This window comes from Amborella trichopoda, chromosome 9 (assembly GCF_054954075.1).
Source record: "Amborella trichopoda isolate Santa Cruz 75 chromosome 9, AtrichopodaSantaCruz75HAP2 v2.0, whole genome shotgun sequence".
NCBI classification, from domain to species: domain Eukaryota; kingdom Viridiplantae; phylum Streptophyta; class Magnoliopsida; order Amborellales; family Amborellaceae; genus Amborella; species Amborella trichopoda.
This window is the reverse complement of record NC_142344.1, coordinates 54579716-54592021: the sequence shown is the minus strand read 5'-3', so window position 1 is coordinate 54592021 and position 12306 is coordinate 54579716. Positions and strand designations below refer to the sequence as shown.

General features: G+C 38.0%; 1 protein-coding gene across 4 annotated transcripts in view; it reads left to right on the top strand.

Moving 5' to 3' along the window:
• Positions 1-12284, top strand: part of LOC18447846 (WD-40 repeat family protein / beige-like protein) — a 43916-nt gene extending 31632 nt beyond the window's left edge. For all 4 annotated transcript variants that reach the window (XM_020675711.2, XM_020675713.2, XM_020675710.2 and 1 more), the window contains 20 exons: positions 1512-1706; positions 2152-2697; positions 2804-2947; positions 3102-3623; positions 3827-3975; positions 6300-6369; positions 6879-6962; positions 7055-7111; positions 7281-7349; positions 7449-7535; positions 7618-7734; positions 8497-8646; positions 8831-8915; positions 9032-9152; positions 9340-9436; positions 9525-9638; positions 9824-10193; positions 10734-11527; positions 11620-11742; positions 11938-12284. In XM_020675711.2, the coding sequence (XP_020531370.2) occupies positions 1512-1706; positions 2152-2697; positions 2804-2947; positions 3102-3623; positions 3827-3975; positions 6300-6369; positions 6879-6962; positions 7055-7111; positions 7281-7349; positions 7449-7535; positions 7618-7734; positions 8497-8646; positions 8831-8915; positions 9032-9152; positions 9340-9436; positions 9525-9638; positions 9824-10193; positions 10734-11527; positions 11620-11742; positions 11938-12012 (3969 nt within the window). In that variant the 3' untranslated portion in view covers positions 12013-12284. The remainder of the gene's footprint in view (positions 1-1511; positions 1707-2151; positions 2698-2803; positions 2948-3101; positions 3624-3826; positions 3976-6299; positions 6370-6878; positions 6963-7054; positions 7112-7280; positions 7350-7448; positions 7536-7617; positions 7735-8496; positions 8647-8830; positions 8916-9031; positions 9153-9339; positions 9437-9524; positions 9639-9823; positions 10194-10733; positions 11528-11619; positions 11743-11937) is intronic.
• Positions 12285-12306: the final 22 nt, after the last annotated feature.

Genomic DNA, 12306 nt, shown 5'->3' with positions numbered 1-12306 from the left:
TCTCAATCAAAATGCCATGGTTGTAGTAAATTCTTGGACATTGCAAATTGATTTTCCATTTTGATGATTACATTGGGGTTTATCTTTAAATTCCAATGATATTTTTTTTTGCGTAAAATGAACAAAGTTATATCTTATCTTTAATGGAAACTACAATTAAATTAATCTCCAATAGGAAGAATCCTAAATTACGTTACTTTGAAATAAATACTCCCAAATTGAATTAAGATCAGTCAAAAACTACTTACCCTTGCAAAGTAATATTTGTATATTATTTTCCTTTTAATTATTACAAAAGCTTGGGTATATCTGAATATAGAAAAAAGAGAAGCATTAGGAAACCTTTTTTAACTTGAGAATTGAAAGATACCGCAAATACAGGATTTGTAAGCAGATGATCGAAATTGGGGTTTTGCATACGTATCTAGGATTTGCATATTCTAGGATTTACATTCCCAGGATATGGACCAAAACCTGAGTTTGCATATCCACGGAGCCAAGTGAGCCATATAATAAAAAAATTTCATGCTCTCTCATCAACATCTTTTTTTTTCAACATTATTAAGAAAAAAAGATCATGCTTAGTGTTACCTAAAAATTCATGGATGACTTTTTTTCCCTCTAATAGCGTATCCCTCCATTATATTGTTGGGGAATGTTTTATGAAATGGTTCAAATAGATGCGGGAGATGGGGTTTGGGTCTGTGGGATAGTGGCTATAAATTGGGGCATAGGAAATATTCAGGTAGCTGATGTGAGAGTTTGCCAAAAATTGCAAGAGAATTAAACATATTGTAAACAAATTGAAGGCTGACAGGAAATGCAAGAATAACATGGATAGGTTTTGTACAAACATGTAAACATGTGGGAAAGTTCTTAGAAGGACATTTTCCATAAAATTTGGGATGAAATTAACTATCATCACTGCAGTTCTGGTCTTGTTAAATCTTTGTACTTTCACATATCATCAGAACCTGCATTGTGCTGATGCCTATTCTCTTTCCTTTCCCTCGAGTTTACTGATGTAATCTTTATATAAAATAGCTTTAGAACTTTACCTTTACCAAAAGGATATATATATATATATATATATATATATATATATATATATATATATTTTAAGGTTATGGTCGCATGTGCATCTAAATTTCCTTTTTACTTTATTATTGTGGGAGAAATTATTCTCTTATCAGGGTGGCCAAAGACTATTGTTTGGGCTTTGTAGTTTAGCCATTGTATTACTGCCATAGTGCAATTTCACAATGTTGTCGGGCATGTTTGTATGTTTTAGTAAGATTAAATTATTATTTCATCGTCCACATATATCGCCAGCTTTTTTTTGTCTGGAGATTGCTTTTGGAATTTGTTATTGCATGACACATTTCTGGATGGTTGCGAATTTAAAGTGTCTACAAATACTCTCTGCGATTGATCTATTAATCTTGTCAAACAATGAGATGATCTATTTATTTTATAAAATCGACCTTTATTCTGTAATTTCTATGATGTAGGTGTATCATGCAGTTGGCAGGGACAAAAAGACCCTCCGTAAGCAGTACCTGGAGGCAATATTACCTCCTTTTGTTGCCATTCTCAGGCGTTGGAGGCCCCTTTTAGCAGGAATTCATGAGCTTACCTCCTCGGATGGATTGAATCCTCTTATTGTTGATGACCGTGCTTTGGCTGCAGATGCACTGCCTCTTGAGGTTACTTGAAATTATCTTAATTTGTTCTTCTCTGTCTGCCCTGGGTGTGTGACTGTTATCTTGTGTGTATGGGTTGGTGCACGCTCGTCTCTATCTATCTATCCATCTATCTATGTATGTACATTGTAACACTCATATTTAATTAACCTGAGTGCTACTCAAATGAAGTCTTTATTTCTAGCACTCAGCACACCGTATAGGACATCATTTACATATTTCCTGACAACTTCCTCAAATCCTTTCACTGCTGTCTGCATGTTCATTTAAATTTTCCAAGTGATAATCATCTTGGAGTTCTATTTCTGTGAAGGCATATCTTGAGAAGGTAGTTCAACCTTGAGTATATTTGTGCTTGGTGCTTCTTCAAAAATTTGTGTTGAGGCTTATCACTCGAGTTCTCTTTTCTCTATGTTGTAGTTATTCACATTCAGTTGCTTCATTTCAGGCTGCTATTGCAATGATATCTCCTGGTTGGGCAGCTGCCTTTGCCTCCCCTCCAGCTGCCATGGCTCTGGCAATGATAGCTGCTGGAGCTGCAGGTGGTGAAACTGTTCCCCCTACCAGAAATGCATCCCTTAGGCGTGACTCGTTTGTGCTTGAGCGCAAAACTGGGAGGCTCCACAATTTTGCAAGCTTCCAGAAACCCTCTGAGCCAACTGCTAAGGCCCCACCTGTTCCTAAGGACAAGGCTGCTGCTAAGGCTGCTGCATTGGCTGCTGCTCGTGACCTTGAGCGCAATGCCAAGATTGGGTCTGGTAGAGGACTCAGTGCAGTTGCCATGGCAACATCAGCACAAAGGAGGACTCTAAGCGATACTGAGCGTGTGAAAAGGTGGAACATGTCTGAAGCCATGGCGTCGGCTTGGTTGGAATGCCTTCAATCTGTTGATACGACATCAGTTTCTGGTAAAGATTACTCAGCTCTTGCGTATAAATATGTTGCTGTCCTAGTAGCAACATTTGCTTTAGCGAGGAACCTTCAACGAGTGGAGGTTTGTGTATCTCAGAACTTATTTTCCTTTTGCATTTGATGTTGCTGTATTGTTGGTCTTAGCTATTCGTCTTTGATGGTTGAGAAGTTGACTGTTCTCTTTGCAGATTGATAGGCGGTCACAAGTTGCTTTGGTGGATGGGCATAGAACATGTGTTGGGGTGGGTGCATGGTGCAAAGTCGTCCACTGCTTAATGGAAATAAGTGCTCTTTTTGGGCCTCTTAAGAGCAGTCTAAGTAGTCGTGATCAAGTATGTTGAAATATCAGATGGTTACTTGTTAGATTCCTTAGCCATTTTATGAAATTTTCTTGTGTTTCTGGATCTTACTTTCTTTGTGAGTATTTTTTTGCGTAATTATCTTGTAATGTGCTAGCATGAAAAGGATTTTGTCCTTGCTATGCAGGTTTTCTGGAAGTTAGATTTTATGGAGAATTCTCTAAGAATGCGGCGATGTTTGAGAAGAAACTATAAGGGGTCTGATCATGGGGGTGCATCTGCAAACTATGAGGATCATCCACAGCCACTAAAAACTGATGAAAACAATGTGGTCTCTGATGCTAATGATAAAGATGTATCATTTGCAGGAAACTTGCCGTCAAATGCTTCTATTTTTATTCCGGAAGCTATCTCTTTGGAGGAAGGCCACGAGGATGAAGAAAGGATAGAGACTGAGAACTTTGAGGATAATGCGTATGGCATAGAAATGGAGGGAAACAGCCAGCAAAGGCTTTCTGAAACTGTTGACAAACATGTCTATAGTGTAGCGGAGTCAAGTAATTCTGAAATACCTGGCGAGGCACGTTTTGGAGATGGTGGATCAGCCCTACTACCTGGATATGTGCTTGGTGAAGTAGATGAAAGGATTATACTTGAAGTTTCTTCTTCCATGGTTCGGCCATTGCATGTTATTCGTGGAACCTTCCAAGTAAGTTATATGTGTCAAGTTATTAATTTCAGATTTTTCAAATAGCTTTCTGATAGTTTTCCTTTCCTTTGGAAGCTATTCTGCTCATGAGATGGTCCCTATCTCATGGACATGCTATACAATTCTCATGCAATATAGTGGTCCTTCGATCTCTATCTTTCCCCTTCTTAGTGGAATATCTATGGCTTTAATGTGCTTCTCAGATATCTACAAAGAGAATCAACTTCATTGTGGAAGCATACGTTGACAGCAATTCAGGAGAGGATTGGTTGGACCAAAGGCAAGAGAACAAAAACAAAAAAAAAGGTTGGAGCTGGTCGATCTCTTCCCTTCATCAAGTATTCAGCAGGCGGTGAGGGCTATCAGAATCCAAGTTTCTTTCTTTTGCTCTTGTCAATGTTGAGAATAACAGCTTTTGTTGTTATTCTTCAACTTCAAACTTACATTTGATTACATTATTCTCCACTATGAACCTCATGATGTGTGCCTCCTATTTGATAACGTGTTTATATCATTATCATCATCATCATCATCCAAGCCTTATCTTAATTATTTGGGGTTGGCTACATGAATCATGTTTCTCCATTCTTCTCTATCAAGGGCCATATCCTCAGTAAGACCAAAATTCATCATATCTTTCTCACTATTTCTATCCATGTCCTTTTGGGCCTTCCCCTTGACCTTTTAGAGTGTGTTTATATATGAGAAGCATTAAAAATGTGCACGAGCGAGGTGCTACTTCCTATTGCCTGATCTCCATGGTTGAGAATGTGTTACCATATGAATTTCAATTTTTTTTTTGTAAATCAGTTTGGGCTGAAATATGGGGGCATGGGCGGCTAGCCCTCACAAAAAAAAGAAAAGAAAAAAAAAGACCAAAATCCCCTGAAATGCTGGGGGTAGTTTGGTTATTTGTAGAAATGAAATTGAAATTCATAGTATTACGCTTTCCCGACCATTTGATTTAGATTGGACGGTTGGGAGCCCACAAGCAAAGTACTGTAGTACTTCAGTCAATAGCATTTGAGCTATCTTCCTTACACTAACATGCAAAAATTTAAGATAGCAACTATGTTTTTTATTTTTTGAAAGTGTTAACTGCTCTATTCTATTGAGTATAGAGAGGTAGAATCGATAAAAAAATAGGCTTCCCACATACCAAGAGCTCTATACATAAAAAACTTCCCACAGAATGGGAGCGTTATACAAAAGTATAAAGGCTACCCTTGAAGGGGTAACCCTATACAAAAAAATCACCAAGCAAATGGGATAAAATGATCAAGGTACAAAAAATTCTCCCAAGGTAGGAGCTAAAGAGATAGGGGAGGTTATACTGAGCTATTGAGGCAGCCTCCTTTGCGAGAGAATCAGCTTCTTGGTTGCCCTCACACCAAATAAACCCCAAACCCCCACCTCACCCTCCCCGTTGGTTATGGTAGGTGTATATGGTAGTTGTATTTGTTTAATCCATTTCTTGCACGCATACCCTCTTGACCTTAACAGCCACCTCCATGAAAAAAAATGTGCAAAAAATCGTTAAAAAAAAGTTCCTTTTAGGAAAGAAAATTTTGGTTTATGTCAGCCGTTTGTTTTGGTGTATTGTCCGATCCGCAATTAAATGTGATCGAAAGAATTTTCTTTCTTTTGAAGTTGCTTATCTAGTGTTTTGAAGACCACCACCAAAATTCGGGGAGAAATACCATTTGGGCCATGTGTTTGATGGTGGCATACTAGGTCTGCCAACGAATGGGCATATATGAGTATTCGCACACTCACACAGTGGTTCCCCAATTGGACAGTATTGTCCTTAAGAAGCGCATTATTCTCCTTTGGAGAAAAGTATTTATATTTTCCTGTATATGCACATCAAGAAACTCATGATAACAGTCAGAAACAACAGATCCTGCTAAGACACTCAAAGCATCAAGGTTTTTCAAAATTGCCCCCTTTCTTCTGCTCTAGCCTTCCAGTTATATACTCTCTCATATTCAATATGTAAACAGCATCCCAACAAAATATTATTCTTGCATGTAAACTGGACAATGTGCCCTATAAGAATAGAAAAAAGTAGATGGTGGGATTATTGAAGTCATTTTGACTAACTGGATTTTCTGGCTGTCCCTCATGTATTGACCTCACCAAATTCTTTTGATAAACATATGCTTAGTTTAGCATGGCCATTGTTCTATCTTGCTTGGCAAGGAACATTTCTACCTCATTGGCTAACAATTTTTCTTTAGTTTCTGCACCATAGAGGATAAAATTTTTAGTGGGCATCACAGCTTCCTCAAAAACCAACAGTTCATTGTCAGAGACAAGCTCTAACCAAAATGAACCCCTTCGACTTTAATTATTATGAATGTTGACCTTCTAAGACTTGCTGCAATATAATCTGATCCATTACACATGCACTAAGTCAGACTGAAAGTTTTATGTTGTAATGATTTTGTAACATGTATTTGTCAAAAAAAGAAGAGAAAAATTGTAAACATGGGATTTTACACTTGCTTATAACCCTTTCGTACTTGGACTCTTTTATCGCATGCTCCTTTCTCTTTCATATTCTATTTGAAAGGTGCATTCACTATGATCTCATGTTCATGGATCATCAATAACTTTTTCATAAGCCAGCAGATCTTTGTTGGTTCTGTTTAATTTTTCCTGTGTCTGATGCAGGTACCTTCTCAGGAGAAGTGCGCTAGAACTGTTCATGGTTGACAAATCAAACTTCTTCTTTGATTTTGGGGTAATTTATCTGGACTCCTCCTTTTTCTTTTCTCCCACAACTCCTACTGATTACATTATAATATCATGGAGAACTAATCCTAAAATAAAAATGGAAAAAGTTCCTATAAGGTGTCAACCTTATACTGTAGAAGTAAGGTGCACCTCAAAAACCCCATCGAAAAAGGTTGTTTCGTCACTAGAAAATTCTCCATTTGATCACCTTGACCTCGATACACATGGATATGAAAGAAAAGTCGAATTTCAAGTCTTAAAAATAATGCATCTTGTAACACATTATCTAGATTATCCATTTTCAAGAATTTCAAGTGCTCATAGATTTGCTAGATTTGCACCATTTTGGGAGCTTTCAATTTTATTGTAGGGGTGAAAAATAGATTTTTAGGCCATGAAAAGAATTTTGACACCAAAAATACATCTTTTAATGAAATTTTAAGGTGTACCTTACAGTGATTGTTTAAGGTTGACACCTTATACAAACCTTACCCAATAAAAATTCTTACTTTGCAGAGTGCTGAGGGGCGTAGAAATGCTTATCGAGCTATTGTTCAAGCTCGGCCTCCTCACTTAAACAACATCTACTTAGCAACACAGGTCAGTGCTTTGCCAAAGCAGTGTTATAAATGTGTTATATGACTCGTTTCTTAATTGGAAAGTTGATCTTTAATCGTTGATGTTTATTATAGAGACCTGACGTGCTTCTCAAGAGAACTCAACTAATGGAACGGTGGGCTAGATGGGAGGTAATCTGACTGATCTAATATAATAAAATCAAATAGGAAAGTAATTTGTCTTTGAACTAATGTGCCCTATTTGCGAATATAGATTTACTAAACCAATTCATTATTCTATGTTACCATTTACCCAAGAAATAATAATAAGAACAATGAATAAATTCACTATTCTATGCAGATCAGCAATTTTGAATATCTAATGGAACTGAACACACTAGCTGGGCGTAGTTACAATGACATCACCCAGGTTTGCTTTTGTTTTAATGGTTCATTGTTTATTCCTTTTGTATATGGTAATCTGTACTAATACATGATCATCTAAATGCTTAATTTTTGTTTTCTTCAGTATCCTGTTTTTCCTTGGATTCTTGCCGATTACCACTCTGAGGACCTGGACCTTGGGGATCCTTCATCTTACAGGGATCTTTCAAAAGTAACCATGGTTTTTTTTTTTTCTTGTCTCTTTCTGATAATATGCAATATATGTCTTACTTTAATATCACCTATGGCTGCAGCCTATAGGCGCATTGAATGCTGATCGTCTAGAAAAATTTCAAGAGCGATACTCCAGTTTTGACGATCCCATTATCCCAAAATTTCACTATGGTTCACATTACTCCAGTGCTGGAACAGTAAGAATTCTATCTTTACATCACCACCAGACATCTTCAGGGAGTTATATGGCATAAGATTTGTGCAGCTTACTACATCAATTTGATTGTTTCTGGTTCATATTGTAAAATACAAATCAATATGACGTTTGCGGTCAATGTCTGCCACTGATAAAATGGCCTTCCCCTCTCTTTTACAACTTAACTGGATGTCAAACTAGCATGTAGTCTGTGGTTTGTGCCTATTTCTGTGTGGCTGTTAACTTTTAATGTGATGAGGCATGTTGCTTAATGCCATGGTGGGTGTGGATGTTTATCAAAGTAGGATTGTTGGACAATGGTACTATTTTTTCTCTTGCAGTTTCTTTGGTAATTGTTTTTGTACAATTTCTCAGATGTTTATATATCATGAAAGGATTGTTGGACTATGGTACTATTTTTTCTCTTGCAGTTTCTTGGGTAATTGTATGTGTACAATTTGACAATTTCTCAGATTATCATATATCATGAAAGGTAGCATGTATTGTCTTTATACCTCATTCAACTTGGGTACCACATGCCTAGACCTGCCCATTATAACATTGATACAATTTAAACTCGTATCATGTTATGTGTGATTTTCCCTTGTGTGTTTGTTTTCTGACATATTTAAAAAGAATGCAAGATTCGTGTGTTGCCCATATGGGTTGGTACACCAAGCTTTAATGGTTCCCTAAAATGAAAGAAGCCTGGATTTAATATATATTCTTTTTTCCTAACACAGCCTATGCTGTTTATATACAGGTTTTGTACTATCTCATTCGCTTGGAACCCTTTACTACACTTTCTATTCAACTGCAAGGTGGCAAATTTGATCATGCCGATCGAATGTTTTCCGATATAGCCTCTACTTGGAAAGGTGTTCTAGAGGACATGAGTGACATGAAAGAGCTCGTAAGATCCTTGCTGATCTTGAGGGGTCATTTTTGGTTTCTCAATAGCTTGTGCAATGTGAAAATTGGCATGCATTCAGTTGACCTTCAATAATTTCATTTCTTATTTCCTTTTACTTTGCCTAAAAGTTTTCTTTGTGTATAGCAACTGATTTCTCTGGTGGTTTTGTGGCATCTGATTTCAGGTTCCAGAGTTGTTTTATCTTCCTGAGGCTTTAATAAATGAGAACAATATTGATTTCGGCATGACTCAACTTGGAGGGAAACTTGGTAGGTGCCTATATAGTCTGGATTTATGTCAGAAGAACTAAAATACTGCATTGGTCATTTTCAAGGAAAATTGGCAGTTCTATTTAATGATTATCTGCTTGATTTTATCATTTCAGATTCTGTTAGGCTACCACCTTGGGCTAAAAGCCCAGTCGATTTTGTACATAAACATCGCCTGGCTCTAGAGAGTGAGCACGTCTCTGCCCACTTGCATGAATGGATTGACCTTATATTCGGGTAAGTCACTGGGATGCTATCAATCTCTGTTTGATGGTGGTTCTAATGTTTCATCTCTGAAGTATTTCAACTTCGTATAGCTTATGAACTAAGTAAAAGATGATTCTTCATCATTTCATCTTTCTCTTTTACATATTCTTGAGCTGGTTTAATCTTTTTTTTTCATGGTAATTGTGAATATCTCCAGGTACAAACAAAGAGGAAAAGAAGCAATTTCAGCCAATAATGTGTTTTTCTACATTACATATGAAGGAGCTGTTGACATCGATAAAATTGAGGACCCAGTATGTAGATTTCCTCTATTTGCTTCTTTATCTATTGTCTTGATTGTGTTCCCTGTTATTGAGTTCTGGCTTTGATTGTGATATCAAGGTGTTGCAGCGGGCTACACAGGACCAGATAGCTTACTTTGGGCAAACTCCTTCCCAACTGCTTACTGTTCCACACCTGAAGAAGAAGCCTTTAAATGATGTTCTACATCTGCAGGTACCTTTTGCATGAATGAAACATGGCATATAAAATGGAAGTAGGAAATTGGACAGCATATAAAGAAAGAGGCCAATGGGAGATTCTCGTATCAGAGATTTCATTAATATTGGTCAGCTGTCAAAAATCTATATTGGAATTAGTTCTGATTTCTCGCTTCCTGCTTGTTTTGTTTTTTATACCAGACCATCTTTCGAAATCCTACAGAGATTAGACCATATGAGGTTCCTCATCCCGAGCGCGGCAATGTGCCTGCTTCTTCTATATTTGCCTCAACAGATTCTATCGTTACTGTAGATGCAAATGTTCCAGCTGCTCATGTTGCTTTGCATAAATGGCAACCAAATACCCCAGATGGCCATGGCACTCCATTCTTATTCCAACATGGAAAAGGTGTAGGGAGTTCCAGTGGTGGAGCTTTTATGCGCATGTTCAAGGGGCAGCCTGGATCTGGTTCTGAGGAATGGCAGTTTCCTAGGGCACTTGCCTTTGCAGCTTCCGGAATCAGAAGCTCAGCTGTTGTTGCCATCACAAGTGATAAATATGTCATCACTGGTAAAATTTGTTCTCAAGTTTTTGCTCTCGCTCTAAATTTGTTCATAATGGGGCAAAAAGTAGAAGGAAATCCATATAGAAACAAGGAATTAGAGTGCTTGTAAGTTTAAGAGCCATGGTGTCATTTGAACCACTATCCTCTTGAATTCATTCTTCTTGGAATTGTTTTTCTTTTTCTCTTGGACAAATAGTTCTGGTTTGTATTATTGTTTTAATGGTTAATACGATAATTATATAATTTTGATCATTGATCAGGAAGTGCCTGTCTGGGTGCCAGTAACATGTTTTCCCATTTTAGATGGGAACATTATTTTCTTGTAACTTTTGGGTAGCTTATTCTGAATCGATGTTTTAGATATCTGCCAACTTACTTTTGACTTTATAATTATTGACAATATATGGAAGTTTGGGGCACTTTGGTTTCTCAGCAAGGTATAAAGTGTATGTTTCACTTTTCTTTCATGAATTTGTTCAGTCATCTTGTTTTCTAGTTACAATCAACTTCTCACTTTGGTCAATGGCCCTTTCCTATTTGTCCAGGTGGGCATGCAGATAACACAGTGAAGTTGATCTCATCAGATGGTGCCAAGACAATCGAGAGTGCATCAGGCCATTGCGCTCCTATTACCTGCCTTTCACTTTCTCCTGACGGCAATACTCTTGTGACTGGGTCTCGTGACACAACTGCCATAGTTTGGCGTATGCATCGGTCCTCCCCTTCTCTCTCTAGCACCCTTGCAGACTCTTCCATGAACACATCATCAACTTCAAGCCCCAAAAGTGTGGGTCCTACTGCTACTTATGACCATAGCAGGAAGCACCACATTGAGGGCCCAATGCAAGTGTTAAGAGGCCATTGTAGCGAGTTGGTTTGTTGTTGTATCAATTCAGACCTTGGTATCGTTGTTTCTTGTTCTCATGACTCGGGTGTTCTTCTCCATTCCATTAGAAGGGGTCGGCTGATGAGGAGACTGGGTGCTCTAGAAGCCCATGCAGTGTCTCTGTCATCGGATGGGGTGATAATTATATGGAACAGGTTGGAGAAAAAGCTGAGCACCTTTACCATTAATGGAATCCCTATTGCCTCAACGTTCTTCCCTTCAACATTTTTGGGGGACATCAGTTGCATTGAGATTTCAGTGGATGGGGAAACTGCTCTTATTGGAACTACCTCACGATCGGATGTCAGAGAGAGAAAGAGTACTGATGCATCGATTGATGGAAAACAAGAATTTCAAAGAGTAGAACTCCCCACCCAAGTGGCTGGAAAGGATCGAAACACAATAAGTGTTTTGGTGCCTTCCATTTGCTTCGTGGATATGTACACATTGAAGGTTTGGAGACCCCACATTAGATCTGTCTTGTCATTTTCATTTTTTTGGTTTCCCCGAGTTCTTGGGTTTGAAAACAATGTCATGGCTTGCAGGTATTTCACACACTAGAATTAAAAGACGGGCAAGATATCACAGCCATGACCCTGAACAATGACAACACGAATCTGGTGGTGTCGACCGCAGATAAACAGTTGTTGATCTTCACCAATCCTGCTGTAAGTTCCCGTCTCTCATCCCACTAATATCCTTGTCCAAGCAATTGAAGGTCAAATAGAAATCTGAGAGAGAGAGAGAGAGAGAGAGAGAGAGAGAGAGAGAGAGAGAGAGAGAGATTTAGGAATTTCATTTGTGCTGTATGTGTCTTCCTTTTGATAGCTTTGTTCTCGACGTGGTTCTTTTTGTTTCCATAGTTGAGTTTGAAGGTGGTTGATCTAATGCTTCGTCTTGGCTGGGAAGGTGATGGGCTTAGTCCTCTGATTAAATAAAGGGAAGCTCTTGAATTTTGTTGGAACAAGAGAAACAGTAGAGGCAAGCATCCGGGCTGATATTCATAATTCTACAACACCTGATTGAGGAAATTTTTTGATTGTATCTTGTACATACGCTATGTATCATAGGGCATTGGCCCTTTCCTTGGTTTGCATGCAGTTGTGCAGAATTTTGATTTTTCCATTTCTTTGTCAGCCCAAAATTCCTTTATTGTATGATATCAGTCTGATTAGGCTGAGTTGAAAGAATGATCCCGCTTCATTCTTAACTTGATCTGCTTTTTTGTCGCC